Consider the following 24,936-nt stretch of genomic DNA (forward strand, 5'->3'; position numbering starts at 1 on the left):
GAAATTGTAGAAATAATTATTTGATCATGATTTCTTCTCCTTAGGAATCAGCTTCAGACAATTGGAATAGCTGCTGCCAATACATGGGGTCTGTTTCTCCTTGTTTTATTGTTGGGGTATGGCTTGGTGGAAATTCCTCGGTCCCATTGGAATGGAGCTAAGAGAGGGTACCTACTCATGAAGACATATTTCAAGGCTGCCAAACTGATGACTGAGAAAGCAGATGCCGAAGAGAATTTAGAGGATATAATGGAAGTAAGTAGATATTCTTGAATTAGCATTGAATTGAAGCATTTCTACCCATGGAAACGTTGAGAAAATTGCCTGTAATATGTCACTCTTTCTTTCTTTCTTTCTTTCTTTTTTTTTTGCTAGGCAATGGGGTTAAATGACTTGCCCACGGTCACACAGCTAATAAGTGTTATGTGTCTGAGGCCGCATTTGAACTCAGGTCCTCATGACTCCAGGGCCAGTGCTGTATCCACTGTGCCACCCAGCTGCCCCTCTATGTCACTTTATATAAAGAAACTAATATGCTGGTGGGCTTAGGACTCTGAAAATTAGGCAGTAGGTAATCCTCTAAGATACCTTGTCCCTGCCCTCTAGCTGTATGTTCATGTTGGCCACTAAATCTCATGAGGTACCACAGCTAATAAATTCTCTTGAGTGGAAATCTCAATCTTATAGTTCAGAGGTTAAGAAATAGGTACAGAAAAAAAATTCATGTCAAAAACATTTTTAAGATGATTTGCCCAGAGCTGTCTTGGTAGATAATTATGAAAATAATGATATTCATGTAGTGCTTTAAGATTTACAGAACACTTGCCATACTTGCTCCTCACAGAAATCTGAGAGATATTAAATAATTAAGGTAAAGTCATTGAGTGTTCCAGCCCATATATTTCTTGTATATTTTTTAACTTTTATTTTACTTTATTTTAGCTAATATTCATTTGTATGCTTCCTACCTCTCCTCCCAAATACTGGGAGAGGGGGAGGCTACAAGCATGCATAGTCTAGCAAAACAAATTCCAACATTGACCATGTCCAAAACTGTGTGTTTCATTCTGCATCCTGAATCCATCACCTCTCTCTCAAGAGAGCATGTTTCATCATTTGTTCTCTGGAGTTATGGCTGGTCACTGAATAGATCAGAGTTCTTAAGTCTTTCCTGGGTGTTTTTATAAAACTACTCTGGTTCTGCTCACTTCACTCTGCTCAGTTTTTACAAATCTGCTCATGTTTCTTTGAAACCATCTCATTCATCTTCCACTTCTCAAATGTTGCATACCCTCCTTAATTTCCAGTTATTTGCCACTACCAAAAGACTCCTTATATTTTTGTACATGTAGGTCCTTTTCCTCTTTCTTTGATGTCTTTGGGTTATAGGCCTGGTAGTATTACTCATTGGGCCAAAGGGTATACACAGTTTAGTGACTTTAGAGGCAGAGTTCCAGATCATTTTCAAGAATGACTACAGCTCCAACTGTAGTGCATCAATGTGCCCATTTTCCCAAAGTCCCTACCCCTCGCCTTTATTATTCGTTGTTAGAAGAGATGGCTCTATTGGAAGGTAAAGGGTGATGGAAACACTGGAGAATGTAGTTGATGGCTTGGCATGATTATATATGTCTGTAATCTCAGCTTACGGGGAGGCTAAGACTGATGGAATGCTGAAGGGCAGAGCTGAGGAGGAAATATATTCCAGGCTTTGGGATAGCTTGAGCTCATGCATTTAGGATGGACATGGAATCTCAAATGTAGGAAACAGTGAGTACTCCAGTTTCTCTAGAACATAGAAAATGTGGAGGGTACCAATGTGAAAGAAATGAGAACTGGAATAGGAATTTGGATACATGTCAGTGAGGGCCTTAATCACCAACCTAAGGAGTTTGTGATGGAGAGTAGAGAGCTACTTAGGAATTTTTGAGCAGGAGAGCAACCAGGTGAGACCATTTACCTTAGGAAGATTGCTTTGACACTTGTATGAAGGATGACTTAAGAGAAAGATACTCATCTGCTATTTCTTAAAGTGATCTCAATACAAACCCTATTAGACAATGGAAAGATAATAAGGGGTTTGAATAGGCTGTAGCATCTTAGGGAAGGAATAAAATGACTAGACATGGCCAGATAAGAAGGTAGACCTATTCATTTAATAAGAATGAAGGATAACAGATGGATAGCCCAGTTGATGCACATGAAATATTAAAATAAAGAGAAGACCTCCAATACATTGGATAGATCTTTTAGTTTGGCTCTACAGCAGAACATGAATAAGAATCACACTGGATGAGAAAACAGATATGGTTTGCAGTCTGCACCAGTGAATATAGGGAGAACTGATCCCTATAGGTCACAGAATCATCAAAACATTCAACTTTGTATTGTTCAGGTTTGTATATCTTCCAGAGTATGTTTATAAAAAGAAATCAATATCTTATAAAGCTTTCCAGATACATATGTAAATCATCCTTGAAGATTATAGAAGATATAAATTCTACATACAAAAGATATTTGAGTGACTGCTCACTGTGCTCCAGATACAAAGATGGACAAGACACAGACCCCACCTCCTGAAAAGGAGATGTGTGGTATATGCAAGTGTTAAATAGTCATTGTTTTATAGAAATGCTCTAGGAATACAAAAAAACAGGGATCATTTTCAACTGTGGTGCCTAGGGAAGAGGTGAAGAAGGTGATATTTGAGCTGTGTTTTGAAAGATGAATTAGAATGGGTAGGTGTAGAGACAGTGGTATCATAGGCAGAAGAAATGGCTTAAACATAGCTCAGAGGTGGATTCTTGTTGTGGAATACTGGGAGCTAAGACTAGAAGAGTAGGCAGTGTCTTACTATCAGGCTAAGAACTGGAGAGAAAGATATTAGAACAGTGTAGTCAAGAAGAGATGAGACCCTGAACTTGGATGTTTGTGGTAGGCGTAAAGAAGACTGTATAGGTGTGAGAAGTATTATTGTCCTCCTGTCCAACCCCTTTCTAGTACAAGAATTTCCTTTTAAAACATAATTGGCTGGTTGTCACCTCATTTCTTGCTTAAGCACTTCCAGTAGCAAGGGGAACACTGCTTTGCAAGGTAGCCTTTTCCTTTCCTTTTTGTATGGATTCAGTTGTTGAGAACTTAATCTCTATATCAAGCAGAAATGTGACTTTGTAATATATTGTCCATTGCCTTCTGGAGATTAACGGTAAACCTAATGCCATCTTTCTTTTTTTGGAGGGGGAAGGGTAAGAGACTAGGGCCTTGTCATTAAAAGCATTTTTTTTAACAAATTTAATTTTTTTCAATGAACAAAAATTAATTTTTATCCCTTCCCATCCCCCCATTGGGGGGAAAAAAAACCCTGCACAATATTCATAGTTAGGCACAGCAAATTCTCTTAAGCCTAGTGCTATCTTATGCATGATGGCCTTTCATGTGTAAATAGATAGAGAGATAAATATAGATAAAATATATGAAGACAGCTATCATGTTCCCTACTGTGTTTTCAGTCTTAGCATCTCCAATTCCCTGACTCAATATGGCATATGATAATGGCATACTTTGAAACTTCCTGACATCCTCTGTGTACCTAATTTTCCATTGTCGCTCTTAAAATACGGTAACTTCAGTTATGGTTTGACCAACATGACTGTTGTCTTACTTTTCTTGCTAAAAACACTATACTTGAAGCCTCGGTTTGCATTAACTTTTGTGGCAGCTGTATTATACGCTGTAAATTGGCTTTCAAGTTGAAAAGGACCTTATGACTCAACCCAAAACAAACTCCACATTTTATAGATGAGGAGACTCAGGTAAATTTACTCAAGATTCTACAGGCAGTATATCCTGGGCTTGGATTCAGTGCTTTTTCTACTACCTCAACTCCTAAAAAGCTTAACTGTCAAGTTAAATCCTATGCATTTTCCATCTGAGTTGCTATTAAGTCATATTCTTATCTATCTTCAATTTTTCCAGCTGAATTTTTTGATTCTAAAAAATAGAACTTCATGAACAAAACAGATTTTTTTTGATTGAACCTTTTTGTAAAATTCATGAGAAAATATCAGTAGGAATGTGGAATGGTATAGCTACACTAGTGACATTATAGATAGAAGCTCAGAGTAAAGTGAAAGAGTTCACTTTTATTTCCTATTAAGCAGCATCTTGTTGAGATCTGGCCCATGTTTCACACAGTTGAGATCCTTTTGGATTCTAATTTTTTCATTCAGTGTATTCACTCTCCCTCCCGTCTTCTGCAGGTAGGCCTGAATTAGAGTGACTGTATTGGAGGTAGAATCAGTGGGACTTGTCAGTTGCTCAGATATGTGAGCCAGCGGTAAAGGAAGGACCAGAGATGACGCAGCTAATGAGACCAGGTGTGGGGAGAACACCAACAGAAGTATAAAAGTTCATGGGGAAGAGTGGGTTTTCAAGATGAATTCCGTTTTGGACAAGATAGTTTTGAAGTGCCATCAGGGCTCCAAAGTAAAGCTGTCCAGCAGACAAATGGAAAATGTGAAATTGGAGCTCTGGAGAATGGTTGGGGATAGAAATATAGACTTGAGCGGACTCTGCAAAGAAGTGGTGCTTGAAGCATGGGAAGATCCCAGAGGAAGGGGATGAAATGAAGGACAAGATGGTAACACTTAAGAATGGGAAAAAGATGAGGAGCCAGCAAAAGAGTCAGAAAAGGAATAGTCAGAATCATAGGAAGAGAACCAGGAGGTGCATTGGCCAGAAAGTTAAGGGAGAGAAGGATATTAAGAAGAAGAGGTTAGTGCACAGTGAGTGCTGTTTGTACAGAGTCCAAGGAAGATAAGCAGAGGCGGAAAAAGGTCATTGGATTCAATGATAAGGAGCTCATGAGGAATATTGGAGATTACTGTTTCAGTAGACTGCTGGGGTTTGGTTCCTAGATTATAAGAGGTTTTGAGGTAGTATAGGGAGCAAATATAGACTGCTCTTTCTTTAAATTTTATTTATCTATCTATTTATTTATTTTTACAGTTCTCAAACTTTTTTCCTCTCTCCTACTCTTCTCCCCTCCACTGGAAAAAACAATCAAACAAAAAAAAAAAACTTGTAACAAAGATCTGAGAGTGTTGTCATACACTAGTAAAGGTCTACTTGTGAGATTAGATAACATACATTTTTCGTGGTCCTAGTTAGCTTAGTTTCATGATATTGTCTAGGGTGCTAAAATATTATGTTGGTTTGAAGATTGGAAGAAATGGTGAGAGGGCAAGCAGGCAGGGGATTCCAGGATAAAAAGGCATTCTGGAAGTGGAGGATCGTAGGGTCAAGGCTTTATAAGGAAGAAAGTGAGGACAGAACTGAGGTCATAGATTAATATAATGGTGAGCAAGCTGGGGGGAAAGGGGAAGGAAAATTTTACAGAGTGGGAGAGGTAGAAGGACAAGAAATTGGAATTCCCCTAACAGTGCAGGATTTTGGAGGAGGAGGAGAAGTTTCAAATGGTATTAAGATACAGGACATGACTATCCTGGTAGGTGAATGAATTAGAATGGAGGTAGAACTTACTGAAGTTGAGGAAATTATGCTTCATCTTAGGAAGTTATGCCTTCTGAAACATACTAAGTAATGCTTTTGCTAATTTTCCATTTCTAAAAACATGCTGGTAAAAACGATACTTTTAAACAGGATCGTATTATTTTTAGAAGATAGTTGAGTATTTGTCATGTGGCTTGTGACATGATCTATAGCTATTATAGGTTTGCAGGCAAGAAAAATGGGTTAAGAAGGGGCGGTGTCCTGCTGTCACTAAATGCGATCATAAATTTTCTTAGTATGCTTAGTAGAAGTAGTTCATACTATTTACCAGGCAAAACTGTCAGTTATCAGTTAATACTAAAACACAAAAGTATTTTGTTTCCTGTGCTGAAACAACCTAATCTTTCAAAACTTTTCTAGACAATTTTGATCAGTCTTCTCCTGTTAGTCAGATACATGCACTTTAGTACACAAACTTTGTTTTTACAGATCAGATTTCAAAAAAGAACAACATGCTTCTTATAGTATTCTTAGACATATTCTGGATATTTCAAGTTACCTAATAATTGACCAGGTAATGGGAGGGTTTTGCTGCATTTACTCCATTAGGGAACATAGTTCAGCATTGAGAATAGAGGTATTTCAAAGGTTTCCTGTTGTGCTGTATAGCTTTTTTTAATTGTATATTTGTCTTTGTGTACTAGTTGTGGCAATTACAAGCTTTTCTGAGCTCATACTCGATCATGATATGGAAGACAATAAATATAAAATATGAACTTCTAAGTTAAGAGGCTTGCATATTAAATCTTGTGGGTTTTCATTTTGGTCTGGCTTTTTAAATAGTAATGATATTTATTGAAAGGAATTTTTCCTATTGTCTTACAAAAAGCTGATGCAAACTTAGACTTCAAAGCATAGTGTCCAAAACAAGCATGGTAATAGAAAAAAATTAAGATATTTGAACATGGAAAGTAATTTGCATCTATATCATCTGTCCTTTATCTGCCTTTGAAGTTTACAGAAACATTTGGATTTTTCTTGTTTTACAGGAGGTTCGAAAAGTGAATGAAAGCATAAAGTATAACCACCCTTTGAGAAAATGTGTTGATACGATATTAAAAAAGGTAATTAAGTGGCTATTACGTCCTAGATACCATTTTATGTACTTTCTTAATGGTACAGATTTTAAGATTCTTCATAACACTTGAAAGTAGTTGTAACTTTATATAACTCTATAACCTTTTCCAAGATTTTTCAAAAATTTGTTTTTAATGCCATGATTGAGGTTTTTAGATAGCCAACCTTAACTGTAGGTAGCTGGAGAACATAAAAAGTATATCCTTTTTCTTTTCATAACTGTGGAAAAAATTTAGCTTAATTGGATTTCTTTTTAGTTGTTTCCACATGGAATTTGTTCTTTTGTTATAATATGCTTTACACAAAACATTTTCACATTACTATATAGTAAACAGTAGAGGAGGTGCCACAGCCAAAATGATAGTGAATGTGCCCTGCTACGTGTGAGTAGCAGTTGTTTCTTGTGCCCATCACAATGCTCTTATATGTGGTTATTAAAGTATATCTCGCTTTAAAAAAAAATACAACTAATTATGTTTGACAATTTAGCTCCCCCTTTAGTGTTTGCACAACATACAGCATGAAATGAATGAAAGAATGGCAAGGAGTACTTTGATGCTTCAGTATTGTGAGCAGGTATATCCAAGTAGTTCTAAAAATTGAATTATCTGATTTACTAAATGTATCTTCAGTATACTTATTTAGGGACATGCTCCCTTTTCTCCTCCATATTCTAAGCTCTCTGTCTTGCTACCTGTACAGTTATGTTGACTTTGGTAAGGATAAAAGATGGTCACATGGCTTAACTCTAGCCATTTTCTTTTTTTAATCAGTATCTTAAGCCTCCAGTGTTTCTGTCAGTTCTGTTGAACACCTCTCCGTGGTTACTTAACTTGATGGATTAATTGATCTGTTAAGTACCTTCTACATTATTCTATTATTGTTTGAAGTGAACCATTAAAAGTTAGTATACCTTGGATGCTCATGATTAAATAATTAATGTGTTAGGTTTTTCCATATGCCTAAATTTTTCATTTATTTATTGCCCGGGGGTGGGGTGGGGCGGAGGCAATTGGGGTTAAATGACTTGCCCAGAGTCACACAGCTAGTAAATGTCAAGTGTCTGGTCTGAGATCAGATTTGAACTCAGGTTCTCCTGACTCCAGGGCTGATGCTCTATCCACTGTGCCACCTAGCTGCCCCCCCGCATCTGCCTAAATTTTAAAGTTATTAATGAATTCATCATGTGCTTACTCTTTAGAACCCTATCACTACTAGCTTTCTTAATAAGGAGTTCTAAAAATCTCCAAACTTAGAAACAAATATGTGAAGATCATAATTGTGGTGTTAATCGTGTGTTTGAGAAATAAATTTAGACCAGCAAGTATTCTGAGAGTAGAATGTAGTGGGATCTTTTTCTCTTTTCAGTAATTTTACTAGTTCTTAAACATTAAAACTCTAGCCTTTAGAAAAGTGCTTGTCATTCCTCTCACCTCTGTCTTCTTAACACTTTCCTACATGTCTTCTACACTGGCTTGTGTGTTCTTCCTCAGCCATACCCTAGCATCTCCGTCTCTGTGCCTTTACACTGCCTGTGCTTCACCCCTGGAAGGCTTGGCCCCATTACCACTGCCTCTTAGCTTCCATATCTTCTTTAAGATTCAACTAAAATCCCACCTTCTGTGGGAGGCCTTTCCCAGTCCTTGTATTCGTTTTTGATTGATTATTGATTATACATCCCATAGCAGCCGCTTCTTGGGTTCCTCCCTTTCTTAGTAGACTTGTGCTTCTTTTTTATTGATCTGCATTTTGAGATCATCTCCTTTTTTCTTCGGTTGCCCACCAAAACCTCTTTATGTCTCCACCTATCCTCTGCTTTGTTTCAGCCTCAGAGGAAGAGGTGACCTTTGTCTCTGCCAAGGGACCAGTACCTTTCCTTGTGCCCCAGAGTCTAAGCTCTTCTCTCCTTCAGACACATGCCCATCATCACTCCTCTCTTCTTTCCATCTTTATTCACTCCTTATTTGTTTGTTCCTTCCGTAATTTGTTACTTCCCCAATGTCTGCAGACATGCTTGGGTCTTTGGTCCCTTAAAAAGTTTTCCGTGAACCCTGCAAACCTTCCCTGTTTTTCCATGTCTTCTTCATTATTAACATTGGATTTGGAGTCACAGAAGCTGGGTTCAAATCTGCTCTGCCTCTGTGCCTTTGGGCTTGTTACTTTAACCCCTTTGGACTTCCAGTTTCCTTAGCTGTTGTGTAGGTCCTATATGGGTCTTTGTCCCAAGTCTTCTTCTCTCTTCACTCTCTGTCTTAGGGATCTTGTCTATTCCCATTCTGCTTATTTGCTTTTCTATAAAGACAACTCTTAGATCTATATATCTGGACCTTATTGGTCTCCTGAAGTCATCTCTAACTGTCTGTTGGTCATCTCTGCCTGGGTGTTCTGCTGACACTTTGAATTCAGCATGTCCCTAAACTACTAATCATCTCTCCTTCTCCTGGACTTTTAACACTTGGGTTCGAAACATCACTCATCTTTCATTCTTCACTTTTCCTGTTCTACCCCAATCATTTGCCAAGTACTGTTGATTCTGCCTCAACAATATTGCTCCCATAAATTCTTTTTTTTCTACTCACCTGCCATCACCCTATTTCAGGTCCGTATCCCCGCTTTGACTTTTGTAATGGTGTCCTTGCTTTCACTCTTTTCCTTTCCATTCTTCCTAACATACATTCTTCTTAAGACTGTCATTCTACTGTTCAAAAAACTGCAGTGACTTCCTATTCTAATAGTGTAAAACATTTAAACCTAGCTTTTAGGATACACTTTGACACCAGTCTGTCTTTCTAGTCCTGCTTATTATATTCCCCTTCACATACTCGGTGTTTCAAATTGGACTACTTACTGTTTCGTGAATTTTGTCCATTACCTCTTGTTTCCATTCATTTGTACAAATCCTCCACAGTACTTGGAATGCACTTTCTCCTTATTTCATAATCTCTGTCTTCTTTCAAGACTCACTGCAGGTACCTGTGTCCTCCATGAAATCTCCCTGAATCTCTCTTGCCCCTCACTAGCTAAAAGTATTCTTTTTTTTCCCCAGATTTTCTTTATTTTGAATATTTCTCCTTTGTTCCCATTCTCTCAACCATGTCTTATACTTAATTACCTACCTGTCAAATCCTTCAACAGTAGAATAAATGGGGAACTCAAAAGCAGAAACTAACACCTTTTCCCCCATATATCCTCAATACTTAGCATAGTGTCTTATACAAAATAAGTACATAATAAAAGTTTGATGTTTTTGAATTGAATTCAAAATACCAATCAGGAAGCAAAAGCTTTGAGAGTTAGATATGATGGAAAATGAAGTTAGTTTCATTAAATAGAAAAACTTATATTCTATGTATGCAAAAGTTCTCATTTTAAAATATGTATGTATTCCTAATAGTGTCCTACAGAATACCAAGAAAAAATGGGTAGGAACATGGATGACTATGAAGACTTTGATGAAAAACATAATACTTACCCAAGTGAGAAAAGTTTGGTTAAACTTCATAAACAGGTAAAAACATATTTTAACCATTTCATTTATTAAAGATTGTAGCTATTGCCCACAAATGTAGAATTTTTAGTTAAGTGTGAGTCATAAGCTTGATTTGATTATGCTTGTCTTTTGTCCATTTCACTGGTTACACATTATTCTGCAAGATTTGCATAGATACCATCTGTAATCTATCTTCATACATCATCAGTTTTTTTAATAATCTTTCTAACAATTTTTGTATGAAACATTCCTTATTGTTAAAGTGGCTTATATTTAACTGATTACTCCATGTTCTCTCACGTAGGTCATTTATTCAGTTCAGAGGCACCGTCGTACACAAGTTCAGTGGCGAATTCTTTTGGAACAAGCATTTTATCTTGAAGATGTGGCAAAAAATGAAACTAGTGCTACCCGCCAGTTTGTTCATACTTTTCAACCACGAGAGCCAGAAAACAGATTCATCCAGTATTTCTATACCCCCACAGTTGGTATGTGCTAAACTGTAAATTTCAAAAGTAATTGATGTTAACTCCCTTTTTTCTTGTTCTTATGCATATATTATTCCCAATTATGTATATAATTTAATTATTTCTATTTGACATTTATTTCCATTTATGTTGTGCTAGTAGTTATCAGTCATAAGCCAAAAAAAAACCTCACGAGTACTATAGTATTCTTCGTTTAATGTAGTCATCCTCATAATTCTGCATTATATATTTAACTCTGTATATGCAAGTACTCCAGACTTTTCCTTTGATCCATATTAGCTATAGTTTCAATAATTAAAACTTGAAACGATTGATTCTACCAGTTTGGAGCATTTTTTGTTCTTATCCTAGGCCTGTAAAGTACACAGTGCTTAACCTTTTTCAGTTTGATATAATTCTGGGACATGCCAAGATGCCGCTTACCCATTTGTCTTATTTTATCCATACATTCCAATCTTCATACGTAATGTTCTCTGTTCTTGCCACTGTGTATGCCCCTTCCCCACCCAGCCCCCTGCCAATCCCACTATTGCACATACATAAATATCGTCATCTCTGAGAAATGAATTTTAGTATTAGCTGCTTAAAAATAAATTTTAGGATGCTGTCAGATGGTTTGGGAAATGGGAATCAAAACTGATCAGAAAATAATTTTCTCTTACCTATAGTTTCTTGAGTTTTAGCTATTTAACCAAATGGTGTAAACTTAAATAGATTTTTCCTTGTCATGTACAGCCTTAAATCTGCAGAATTAATATCCAGAACAAACTCAGGTCTTGCTGTCTTATGTTGTCTATAATGACAGTCTAGTCTAGTCATCTATCTAGTGATAAATACATTTCAGTAACATTTTAGTTTCATATGCTATATTATTTTCTACGTATCATTTACACTATCACATGAAACTTTATAAATTCTTAAGATCATGTGAATACAGGATTCATAAAATCCAAGCCTTCTCACCTTTGATTTTTTGGGTGGGAAGGAGGAGATTTCCCTTTTCCTCACAAACTGAGTTGCTAGTCATCCTTTCTTTTTTGCCACAGTTAACTCTCCAACTAGGGAAGTATTCTTGGAATACTTAGCTATCCTTGATGCCAGGGTGGGCTGTGGCTGTGTTTTTCTGTAGCCTGTGGCAAGTGAAGAGAGCTCTGCCTTCTTGCTCTGTCCGTCTATAATCTTTATGGCCCATGTGATAAAGCATTTTATCTGAGCTCAAAAACAATTCAAGTGAAATTGTCATTTCCTTTTTCTTTTTATGAGCTTTTTTAACCTTTTAATTTTTTTGTTTTCCAGAATGGTACTGGGAATGTCTGTTGAGGCCCTGGTTTTACAGGATACTTGCTGTTGTTTTGGCCGTCTTCTCCGTGATTGTCGTGTGGTCAGAATGCACATTCTTTAGCACTAAACCTGTCTTATCCCTATTTGCAGTCTTCATACAACTAGCAGAAAGAACATACAATTATATATATATTGAGGTCAGTTTGGCTTTGGTCTGTCATACACCAATGCATATCAATATATAATAGTAACTAATTTATGTAGCACTTTAAGGTTTGCAAAGCACTTTCCTCACAGTAGCTGTGCTATCTCTTGAATAATTTTTTTTATTTCATTTATTCTCCCTTTAATCAAGTAATAGTTGAAAGGCAAGGAAGCTTCTAATATGTTATTTGAGAATAAGTTATACGTAATATACAGTAATCATAGGTAGTACGCAGAGAGCATAAGATATTTACTAAATTTACTTAAGTTTTTCCACAGTTTGACCTCATATTTATATGAGGAGTCGCCAAGGAAATAGGAACCTTCACTTGCTTTGGTGGCTAAATGCGAAGCTTTATGGTTACAAATAGATATTGACCTAATCAAAATGTATTCCCTTCATAATTTTAATTTCTTAGTGATAGTTCTGTACTGGTTTTCAGATCTATAATAATGCTATTTAGAATACTTTTAATCTAATTTATGGGTGATATATATGCATATAATGTTTATTGTATAGTATATAAAATGTTATATTAAGTTCATGTTTTTTATTGACATTTTGTTTTGACATAGTTCTTCCCAACGAAAACCATTATGAAACCTCCTGCAGAGTACATTTCTTGAAGACAATTAGGCAAAACTTACTTTTGTGATTGTGTAAGTCAGTTAATAAATATAACAATTTTTCCTTTGCTTTCAGATTGCATGTTTTCTTTCCATCTTCTTCTTAAGTATCTGTGTTTATTCTACTGTCTTCAGGATCCGTGTATTTAACTACTATTATTTAGCATCACATCACCAGACTGATGCTTACAGTCTTCTCTTTAGTGGCATGTAAGTACATGGTGATTAAAAATTGCCACAAAAATCTCTCCACTATACATATTCTTGAATATACATATGTTATTGCTTTGGACACCCTGCAAATAACTGGGTTAGTATGAGGATGGATTAGTTGGTAGGAGAAATTCTTATTGATAAGTCAGTGATGGTAACTGCTCTAGAAGTTGGAGACAAGTTTAGATGTGCAGTACAAAAATGTCAGATCACTGTCTGAGGTACAGTTAAGTCTGAATTGAGGTACTAATTAGAATGACCTGTTGTCTCAGGGACCAGAAAATCAGTATTGTTAGTGTTCAATAAATATTCATTGACTTAAGTTGAGGATTCTAAGGTCTTTACCTTGAACTACACCTAGAAATAGATGGAAACTAAAAACAGTAATCCCCCAGTGGAATGGTGTGATTTGGGAGATGGTAGATTTCCCATCACTTTACAGTGTTGAAGGAAAGACCAAGTGATTACTTGTCAAACAGGAGAAATATCTGCGTGGGGTAGGAAATTGAACTAGATGAACTCTAAAATCTTTGCCCCCTTTAAATTTATATTAGCTGCGATTTCCTAGATATACAGGAGAAGATGGGGATTAGGAAAGCGTTAGACTTCAGAAAGAAGACAGAGGGATCAGAACTGGGGAACTGATAACATTTCTCTCTTGATCTACACATAACTGGATGCTATGGTAATACTGTGTATCTATATTTTGTTCTCTGATTTAAAAAAAATTACCACAATAGTTTTTGTGCATTCAACACGAGTGATCTATGAATGTATTTCTGCTGGTGCCATGCTGCCGAGAGCAAGTACAGTCTGGAGAATCAGAGGGTACAAGGTTACATTCCTGAAGCCAGTGCTCACTCTCTACAGTGTCCCACCCCCACCCCTGCATAGCAATAGAAGCGATAGCAAAAGCAGGTAGTCTTTGAAAGTTATGACTACTAACTTTTTCCAGATGATCCTTAGATAAATAAGGGCAGCTGATGTTCAAAATCCAAAATAAATACAGTCATTAAAATCATGTCTTGTTGGTAGAAAATTTTCTCAGTAAAATATTTTTCAAGTGATTCTATTTTTAAGAATTTCGTATGTATATTGGGGCAGCTCGATGGCGTGGTGGATAGAGCACCGGCCCTGGATTCAGGAGGATCTCAGTTCAAATTCGACCTCAGACACATAACACTTACTAGCTGTGTGACCCTGGGCAAGTCACTTAACCCCATTGCCTAGCCAAAAAAAAAAAAAAAAAAAGAATAATTTAGTATGTATATACTTTGTTTAAACGCCCTCTATTGCTACAGGTTATTCTGTCGTTTGACTCCCCCTTTGTGTCTAAATTTTTTGGGCTTGACACACATGGATTCAACAATCTCTCACCAGGATACTCAACCAACCGCTTATACATCAGTAAGTAAATGGTATATATATTACTACAAATTCAATCAAAAGAACTGTAATATAACATTCAGGAAGGTCACTTGAATAATGGTTTGCATGAGGAAATATACTAAAATTTATGTCTTGTGCAGTCAGTGATACAGAGGCTTATCCTTGTGGTTTCTTGGTTCTAATTTTAATTACATTTTCTTTAAGTTTACATAATTGATAATTCTTAGCAAGTGATTAAATTTTTTAATCATAAAATAGATTTTAATTTTAATATTTTGATTTAATTTGTTTGTTAATTTAGATATTTGATCTCTGAAGCAAGTAGTCTAACACTGAATAGCGAAACATCCTGTTTGTATTTTTAATTGTTTTTGTTACCCCTTGGAGTCACTCCTTAGGGGGTGGGAAGGAGTTTCTGAGTGCTATCTCAGAATCGGAAACCTCTCACTGCATCTGAGTTGCAGTCTCATAAATGACAGGCCCATAAGGCTGATGTAGGTAAGATACCAGGCTAGTAGGAAGTATAGTCACAGTATGCAAGATGTAGCAAATACCTACGCACTACAGTCACTACACAGGCACTACAGTGCCTTCTCACTAGATCGTTATAACAGAAAAGCATTCACACAAACAGGAAATGCAGAGATAACTATAATCCTCTCCAGTCTTACTAAATCTCACTCCTAATCCAGAAATTCCCCAAAACATCTGTTTTGCAGCTAGCCTGCCACATGCCAGTAAAGTTATATGATAGATGCCTTCTCTCCTTAAATATCTTAGTTTAAATGATACCTACAAGACTTACTCATAAAACAACTCCACCTACAATCTTGCTTGATTTTCTTATTTGCCGTGCTAACAGGTCTAGTGTTCAGATTATCTGAAAATAGTGTTTTTTAATAGTCTGCTATACAGTTATTTTACAGCTGATATTGACATTGCTATAAATATTTGATAAGCCATATTTGAAAGGGTAATATAAGTTTAGATATTCAAACTAAGGATGAAACTTAGTGTCATGAAAAGAACTCTGAATGTGGGGTCAAAGGACTTGAATTTAAATCCCAGTTCTGCCTCTTAACTGCCTGTGTAACATTAGGTAAGTTGCCTAACTTCTCTGGATTTCACAGAGGAAGTTGGAATTTGATTACCTCTGAGTTCCTTCTTACTCTAAATTTGTGGTCCTAATGATTTGTTTCTTCCTATTGAAAAGGCAATTTTAATTTATTTAATTTGGCTGATAATCAATACAATGTTTTTATTTTAATGTAATGGGGAAAAAAATCAAACTAAATTTATTATTTTCTTCTATTTCAGATTATGGGTTCCATGAAAGTACTATCTTTTATTGCTGATGGATTCTATATTTATTATCCTATGTTGGTTGTTATTCTCTGTATTGCGACTTATTTTAGGTAAGAAACTTACGGCATGAGCATTAATTTTCTTCCTTATGTCCTCACCTTAAGCTGGGTACCCACTTTCTTGCCAGTTAAGAAATCTACTTTGATGTCATAGTGATGTCATTTTGGTCCTCTTCAAGCACAGATGACAATAACCAACCAGATCTATTGTTGAAAAGAACCTGCCTGGCATAACAGGGGGGAAGGGTGTATGGTTGTAGCCCTGCTTGATCCTATATCATATTCCACAATAAATTCTAAATACATACACAACTTCAGTATTGTGATCTTATTATGAAAAAATTTAAAAGAAAAACATTATTAGAAGTTAGAAAAACAGAAATTAGAAGAGAAACCTCTCACAGTTTTGGATAGGAGTTGTATTCTTTACCCAAGAAGGCATAGAGGCAATTACCGAAGATTAAATAAATAACTTTAATTACTTGAAACTGAAAAATTTCTGCACAGACAGCATTAATGTATCTAGGTTAAAGAAGTAGTTATATGGGTAAAATAGTTTGTATAAATTTCTCAGATAAGGGTTTGGTATCTGAGATATAGCAACATTATATAGAGATAAGATATGGATCTGTAGATATAGCCATTCCCCAATAGATAGTGGCTAGAAGTTCTCAAAAGAAGAACAACAGAATATTCACAAGCACATGAAAGAATGCTACAAATCACTAATAATAAGAGAAATGCACATCAAAACAATGCTTGGGTTTCACCTCACATCCTCAAAATTGGCAGAAATGGCAAAAAATGGCAATAGTTGTAGGTGTTGTGGAAGGATAGGCACACTGATACATTGTTGGTGGATCTGTGAAATGGTACAACTATTTTGAAAGCAAAATGCTACATCAGTGTTGGAGGCTTTGTGGATATTACAAGTAAATGTAAGATTTTAAAATAGATTATTATCTTTAGCTCTCTCAAAAGAAATAAGAAAACAAAATATTTGTATAGTTCAAATATTCTTGTTATCTGAACCCTAGTGCATTCTATAATTGAATTACTGACCTCATGTTTGGTTTTTACAGAAATACAGAAATTGCTTGTATTTAATGAATGGTTCTTACTCCTTTTGGAATCATAGGGTTATGTATTTAGAATTGGAAGGGACCTTAGTTATCTAGTTTTATCCTTTCATTTTACAAATGATGAAACTGAGTCCCAAAGAGATAAAGTGATTCTGACCCATTATCTCATAGATAGTAAGTGACACTTATCTGACTCCTGGGTCAGTATTTTTTGTGTTCCAGTGTATTGGCTGTATAGCGTCTCAGTGGAGGATTTATTAAAATACTTGGATGAGATATTTCTTGGGCTTTCAGTTCTCCTTGCCTCTCATAGTATGGATATCACACGTAATGAGTATGATTCTAGGATCTCATTTTCATTATACCTACATTCATGCTATTTATTTTGGTTTGGCTAAAGAGGAAGGATCTTTGTTGGTCCCTTGTGTCTGTTTTTATCTCTTGGTGAATCATGAGCAATAAACAATGTAATTGCATTTATGTCTGAAGCCCTTTCAGGAGCTTTTTCTTCTATTTCAGAAGTCTTGAGTTGTATTCCTTATCAATAGCTTAGCTGGATATAGAGAAAAATAAAATTTACATTCAATTATTTGAATAGAAATCTTAACTCATCTAACCACTTCAGATGCATTTGCTCTTGATGTAGACTGCCTCCTTAGCCTCTTCCCAACTCCGGATAATTTTAAATTTTTTCAAGGGTATTTTTGACTACAGGAGATTTTCCTTTTGGCCTTATTTAATAACTTTAAAGCCCAACCTCCATTAAGATGTAATTATGCTGTAGTATAAATTTAATCTGCTTTATTTTTTTTTCCCTTCCCCCTTTTTTCTAGTTTAGGAACACGTTGTCTGAATCTGCTAGGTTTTCAGCAGTTCATGGGAGATAATGATATGACATCTGACTTAGTTGATGAAGGAAAAGAGCTAATTAGGCGAGGTAAGATTTATATTTAAAATAAGCAAAAGAAAAATACTATGACAAGTCAGAAATTGAAATTTCTTGTATAGAGTGGATGTGTAACTTTTAGTCATTATCTTATTCAAAATTTGATATTATGCATGAATGTATTTGGTTGTATTTACTAAAAGCTGTACTCATCCTTTAACATATATGATAGAGGAGTAGAGAGTATAATGTTCCAAGCACTCAATTTTACACATTTTTTAAAAAGCATATCTCTTAACACAAAAATGCTACATTACAAATTTGTCTATAAGAAATACTATAGCATAAGTTACTGGGAACAAACATTCATCTGTTCTAGTTGAATATGTCTTTTTGTTTTTACATTAGATAAGCTTTTGGTAATGTAGGATTGAATAGATCCTAAGAGGTGAATTGGGGGCACACTTTTCATTTTAACTATTCAGTAAATCTTTTTTGTCAGAATGTTTTGTTTCAGTGCCTAATCAACTTTAACAAACATTCATTACAAACATTAACTGTTAAAGCAATGATAGTTCACATTTATATAGGACAATACTGTTTATGTAGTACTTTAAGGTCTGCAAATCACTGTTATGTACGTGGCATTAAGGTATTAAAACTTAAAACTGCACTATAGCTTTTGGGATACCCCCCCCCCCCCACACACACAAAATATTCACAGACATTGAGAAGCGTTCTCAGAAGTAAGTAAAAGCTACAAACAAGAAAATGAAAAGAAGTCTTTAGGGAGATTCTGTAGGGTCTCCGGAGTATTCTGCCAAAGCCCATTTCCTGCTTCTCCTGTCCCCTGAGGGAAGGCTGCTAGAGACCAGCAGAGATACTCATATACTTCCTCTTCCTGCTGTCCAGCCTGATCTCTCAGCCAGGATATGGAGACCCCCAGTGCAGAGTGGAACAACCTTCCCTTTGACCTTCCATCTCTTACTTTTCCTGTGCCTTGTGGAAAGAAGAGGAAAGTCAGGGGGGTCTAGGACGTCCATTCCTTGCTGTGTCCAGATTTCGCTGCCATCTTCTTCTGAGCATTTCCCTGCCCAAAATCCAGCTTTCAGAAGAAGAGGCGTTACGATCATCTGCCCTGTCTCTAGCCTGATCTCTGTCCTCTTCTGGAAAGAGGAGTGGCGCCTCCCACACAATAATGAATATTCTAACCCTGGTGATACCCTCAGCATCCCTTTAGGTCATCATCCAAACCCCATTTCCTATCCCTTACCTCCCAATTCCTTATTCCCATTCCCTCAACCCTTATACCCCAAAGTCCAATCAAATGCTATCCACTCCTTCCACTATGCCCCCTGTATAGTTTGTTTCATAGAAAACAAGCTACCTTTCATCCTACGTCATTTCTTCACCTATTCCTTCCATCTTCTAGCTGTTACTAAAACCTGACTCCTCTCTGACAACAAATTCCCTGGTACCTCTTTCCAGTACTGAGTACACTTTTATTCATTACCCCTGGCTCACTGGAGTAATAGAAATATGCCTTGCTTTCCTTTGCCAATTCCAGGTTCTCCCCTTACCTCCATCACTCAGCAACCTCTCGTCCTTTGAGGTTCATGAAATTCATATCTACTACTCGGTCAAAATCCTAGTGGTTGTTTTTAGAGACCACAAGGTCATTCCCCTTCCTTTTTTAATGAGTTCAGTACCTGGCTCACATGAGTGCAGTATCTTCAGTACCTTGTGTCCTCCTCAGCTCTTGCCTTCATACTTGGGGATTTTGGCATACATATTAACTCTCCCTCAAGTACCCTAACCATTTACTTCTTCAGCCTACTTACCATGACCTCCTTTCCCCTACCTTAGCCATACACAGGTGATTCATAGCCTTGATCATGCTATCACCCACAAATGCACTATTTCTGTGTTCAAGAATTCTGAAAGCCCCATATGTGACCAAAATGTATTGGCTTTCCACCTCTTCCTCTGCCTTCCCTTACAAAACCATGTTCTTCATTCACACTGTGACCTTTAACCCCTCAGCCCCTTAGTTGTCTCTCATGCCATCTCTCTTGTACTAACCACTCTCCCCTCTTTTCTCCACCTTGACCCTTGGCAAACCAATTCAGCTGTATACTGTCCTACACATGTGCTGCTGAACAAAGGCAAAAGGAATCACACAACTATTCTGATTGGATCCACTACAAATCTATGTTATACAATCTCAATTGGGCCCTTATTACTGCTGGGCAATCCTAATATACCTTCCTCATCAACTCATTGTCCCCCACTCTCCACAGCCACTCTTCCAAACCTTTTCATCCTTCCTCAGATCTCCCATGGCTCCCTCTCCCCTGACCCACTTAGTTGAGAACCTTGCCTCATATTTTGCAGGAAAATATTGAGACTATCTGCCATGAATTTCCTCATCTATCACTCAGATGCTTTCTGCCACTATCTTTGCTTTCACCTCCTGTCTTACATGATAAGGGGCTTTACTCCTTACCACGGCTAATGTCTCTACTTGCACAAGCGATTTCATCCCATCCCATTTCCTTCCAACAGATTGCCCCCTCTGGCTGCTAACATGTCCATGTATCCTCTATCCTCAAAAACCTTGATCTTTCCATCTCCAGTGCCTGTTAACCCTATAGTTTTTTTGTCCTTTGTGATTAAACTCCTTAAAAAGACCATCTACAATAGATGCATCCACCTTCTCTCCTCACTCTTTTTAATCCCTTACTATTTGGCTTCCACCCTCATCATTCCACTGAAACTGCTCTCTCCAGAGTTACCAGTGCCAAATCCAGTGGTTGTTTCCTCAATCCTCATTCTCGTCAACTCCTCTGCAGCTTTTGATGCTGTTGATCTCCCCTTTCTCTTTGATATTCTTTTCATGACACCAGTCTCTCCTGGTTTTCTCCCTACCTATCTGACCTCTCCTTTCCTGGATCCTTATTCAGATCATGCCCTCTAATTTATATGCCCCATAGGGGCTCTCCTGAGCCCTCTTCTGCCTCTATACTACTTCACTTGATCTCATCAGCCCCCATGGATTTAATTACAATCTCTATGCTGATAATTCCCAAATCTACTTTTCTTGCCTTGACCTTTTTGCTGACCTCTAATCTCACATCTCCTACTGCCTTTTAGATGTTTCTAATTGAATATCCAGAAGAAATGTTAAGCTCAGCATATTCAAAATGGAACTTGGTATCTTTTTCCTGAAACTCTCCCTGCCTCCAGTCTTCTCTGTTACTGTCAGAGGTACCATCATCCTACCAGTCCTTCAGGCTCTCACAACCTAGGTGCCATTGTCGGTTCCTTACTGTCTCTCTTCTCCCATATCCAATCAGTTGCCAAGGCCTGTCGATTTCACCTTTGCAGCATCTCTCAAATACACCACTTTTCCTCTGACACTGCCGCCACTCTAGTACAGGCCCACATCCCCTCATATCTGGACTATTGCAGTAGCTTGCTGCTGGGTCTGCCTGCCTTAAGTTGATTTTCCTAAAGCACAGGTCTGACCATGTCACTCCCCACTACGCAGTAATCTATAGTGGCTCTCTATTGTCCCATTTTCTACAGGAAGCCTTTCCTAATCCTTCTTAATTCTAGTGCTTTTTATCTGTTAATTATTTCCTTTTTATACTGTATGTTGTCTGTCCATATTTATTTGCTTATTGTCTCTCCTATTAGATTGTGAGTTCCTTGGGAGCAGGCACTATCTTTTGCTTCTTTTTGTATCCCTAAGAGTGCCTGGCACATAGTAGGCACTAAATGTTTATTGACTGACTGCATTCATGTGCCTGTCTTCCCCTAGCCTTGAACATTTTTGTATATTTTGTCATCTTTGAGTGTGAAATGAGACTTCAAAGTTGTTAATTGTATTTCTTTTATTAGCAATTTGGAACGTTCTTTTGGATGCTTTTGATAGGTTGGGCTTTTGAAAAGTCCTTGTTCATATCCTTTAATAACATCTATTAGGAAATAGCACTTGTACTTATATATTTATTATTGGTTTCCTGTATGTCTTGTACATCAGACCTCTCTCTGTCAGAGAGTTTTTCTATGAAAAATACCCCTAATCAAAGGCTACTCTTGTTGTAATAGTATTGATTTTAATTTTTTCCTCTGGCAACTGAAATGGTCTATTTATCACCTCTGTCTTTTGTTTATGAATTTTTCCCTTAGTTGCTTGTACAAGTATATTAATTTTTTATTTGCCTTTTATTTTTAAGTTGAGTATCTATTTGGAGATTATTGTGGTAAATAATTAATTGTGATAATGGTGTTAGTCTAAACTTTATTTCTGCCAAACTGCTTTCCAATTTTTCCAATAATTTGTGTTAGTAGAGTCTTTGCTCCACTATTTGAAATTATGGGGTTATTTAACACCAGGCTACTATGTTGGATTGTCTCTGTCTCTTATGAAGAATGTAACTTAATCTCTTGCTAGGGAAAAGTAAACAGAGGTCAGATGGCTTTTTGTCATAGATGTCAGAAAAGATATTCACTATTGAGTGGGAAGTTGGACTAAGTGGTCTGTAACATTCCGTGAAGAATTTTGTAGTCCTTTCTTTAAAAGAAGATTTAAACCACAGTTTTAACACCTTTACATTCTTTAATTAATCCTAACTAAACTACATTATTTTAAACTTGACAATTTTCTCTTTCTAGAGAAAAGAAAGAGGCAAAGGCAAGAAGAAGGTGAAAATCGAAGAAGAGTAAGTATAATATTTTAGACTGTTTTAGTAAGTATTAAATGAAAAGCACAGTAAGATCTTGTTAATTTGACCAAGTGGGAAGGATGGTACATATTAATAAAAATTGATTTTTTTTTAAATGATTAAATGTGTCTTTAAAAATTACATGTACATGTAAAAGGGTTAACAAAAGCTATTGTGTAGTAGAGCTATTGAACCTACGTTAAAAATATTTAAAATAAACATAGTTATGTATACACACCTATACAGGTGTATGTATACATGTACACATAGTTACAGGAGTAGCTTTGACCATTGTACAAAGTTGATGCTTTCTTACACACTAAATGTATTTGAAATTTTTTTATATTATTTGTTTGCTTAACCAGACTTTTCTTAAAATAGAAAAAGACATTAGTATTGCCCAGTCACAGTTACTACTTCCTAAAGGTGTATGTTTGGTGTAGAGAAGACTTAGAGAAAAGTGATAATTGTCTCTATGCTCAAAGCATCGTTGAGGGAGAACTAGGACATACAGGTACAAAATTCAAAGAATCAAATTTCAGCCCTGGCCAGTGATTGGATGGCCTGTCTCCATAGGTAATAAAGTTTCTTGTCATGTACAACGAGAGGATAAATACCAAGCTCTCAGGGAATCTGTGGAAATTATCCCTGAGCTGATTTGTAGGTTGAATTAGATGACCTCTAAGCCTTCTTTCACTTAAATTATATGATTCTAATCAGTGCACTCAAGTTAAAGAGGTTTATTTTGCAGAACAAGATTGTTCTCATTAGTGCCATGTGATTTTGTATTTCTAGAGCACTATAGTTTTCCTGGGGAAAATAATTTTAATATAGTCGATATTTACATAATAATGTTATTAGAAGGTAATTATTTTGCTTTCATTACCTCATCAGTCTTAAGTTTTCATTTAGTTTTTAAGTAGTGTCTCTTACCCAAAGTAGGTAAACATAGTAAGTGGTATGTATTGTATTTTCTTGATTTTTTTGGAAAACATAGGAGTTGTATGGTTTGATACAACTGTAGTTGGGAAATACTTTTAAAACTATCTTACTTTGTAAGTATAAACTGTTTTTACTTACTAAAACCAAATCAAATCATATTTAGAGTAGCTCTTAGGCTCAAGGCAGTATGCTGGTTCTTTGCAAGGAAGGGAGAAGAGATCAGTGAGGTAACAATGTTATTTCGTTGGTACAGAGAATTCCTGGTATGTGAAGTCTCTCTACCTCTGAAACTTAGAGCACCTGCTCTTTAGCTTTCAGGGGTGGGGAACCTGCGGCCTCAAGGCCACAGGTAGACAGTCCAGCTCCTGGCTGCAGGGCCATGGAGCTTTGGAGGGGACAGGGGCACATGGAGCTCCACGATGGGAGGTGGTGGTCTTCAGAGCAGTCCACTTAGATTAAGTGAGAACTGGCTGTACTATTACAGTTTTCAGGCCTTTTCTCAGTTCTCATCTTTGACCTCTCTGTAGCCTTTGACATTGTTAATTACTTTCTCCTGTTTCTTCTCTCCAAGTTTTCATGATATTATTTGCTTCTGGTTTCCTCTCCTATGTGTTGGACGATTCTTCACTCTCCTTTGCTAGATCTTCGTCTGTGTCCCGCCTCATAACAGTGGGTGTCCCTCCAGGCTCTGTCCTGGGCCCTTTTCTCTTCTCCACTCTTTCACTTGGCGATTTTATCACTCCCATGAGTTCCATTATCACCTCTATGCTGATGACTTCCAGAGGTATATATCTCTTCCCCCACCCCAATTCTCTTCTGAGCTCCCATCCTGTAAGCACCTCAAACTGAACATGTCCAAAATTAAATCCGTTATCTTTGCCATAAAACCCTCCTCTCTCCCAGACTTCCCTATGAATGTGGAAGGTAGTTCACAAACTCATTGTCATCCTTAACTTCTTATTCTCATCTTTGATATCATATCAGTCACACAGTTTTGTTGTTTCTACCTTCCCAGCCTCTCTTGTATCATCCCCTTCTTTCAATTCACAAAGCCACCACTTTAATTCTAGCTCACATCACCTCTCGCCTAGACAATTGCAGTGGCCATCTAATTGTTATCCCTGTCTCTGGTCTCTCCCCCATTCCAGTCCATTCCCTAAATAGCTGCCAAAGTGATTTTCCTAAACCTTAAGTCTAGCCATGTCACCCCTGTACTCAGTAAACTTCTAGCCTCCCTGTTTCCTCTGGCATTAAAAATAAAACTCTTTGTTTAGCATTGAAAGCTCTCCATAACCTGGTCCCTTCCTAGCTTTCTAGTCTTTGTATGCTTTAGTTCTCTCCATATATTCTATATTCAAGCCATCTGTGCCCTTGCACTGGCTATATCTTGTGCCCAAAATGCTTTCCCCTCAGGACCTCTCTTGGAGTTCCTGGCTTCCTTCAGCACCACCCACAGGATACTTTTCCTAGTCCCCCCAGCTGCGAGTGCCTACTTCTCTAGTTACCGTCCATCTTCTCTGTATATATCTTATATTTATCTGTTGTTTCCCCTTCTAGAAGGTAAGTTCCTTGAGGGCAAACATGGTTTTTCA

At 36.9% G+C, this 24,936-nt stretch overlaps 1 protein-coding gene across 2 annotated transcripts in view; it reads left to right on the plus strand.

Moving 5' to 3' along the window:
* The window catches only part of LOC114033765 (LMBR1 domain-containing protein 2), a 59,134-nt gene that overhangs the window by 25,758 nt on the left and 8,440 nt on the right, over positions 1–24,936 (plus strand). For both annotated transcript variants that reach the window (XM_027849425.1, XM_027849477.1), the window contains exons 6-15: positions 45–255; positions 6,561–6,635; positions 10,043–10,156; positions 10,443–10,626; positions 11,923–12,104; positions 12,815–12,948; positions 14,253–14,358; positions 15,658–15,755; positions 17,620–17,723; positions 22,353–22,399. In XM_027849425.1, the coding sequence (XP_027705226.1) occupies positions 45–255; positions 6,561–6,635; positions 10,043–10,156; positions 10,443–10,626; positions 11,923–12,104; positions 12,815–12,948; positions 14,253–14,358; positions 15,658–15,755; positions 17,620–17,723; positions 22,353–22,399 (1,255 nt within the window). The remainder of the gene's footprint in view (positions 1–44; positions 256–6,560; positions 6,636–10,042; positions 10,157–10,442; positions 10,627–11,922; positions 12,105–12,814; positions 12,949–14,252; positions 14,359–15,657; positions 15,756–17,619; positions 17,724–22,352; positions 22,400–24,936) is intronic.

Source organism: Vombatus ursinus, unplaced genomic scaffold (genome assembly GCF_900497805.2).
Source record: "Vombatus ursinus unplaced genomic scaffold, bare-nosed wombat genome assembly UNPS02000255.1, whole genome shotgun sequence".
NCBI lineage: Eukaryota > Metazoa > Chordata > Mammalia > Diprotodontia > Vombatidae > Vombatus > Vombatus ursinus.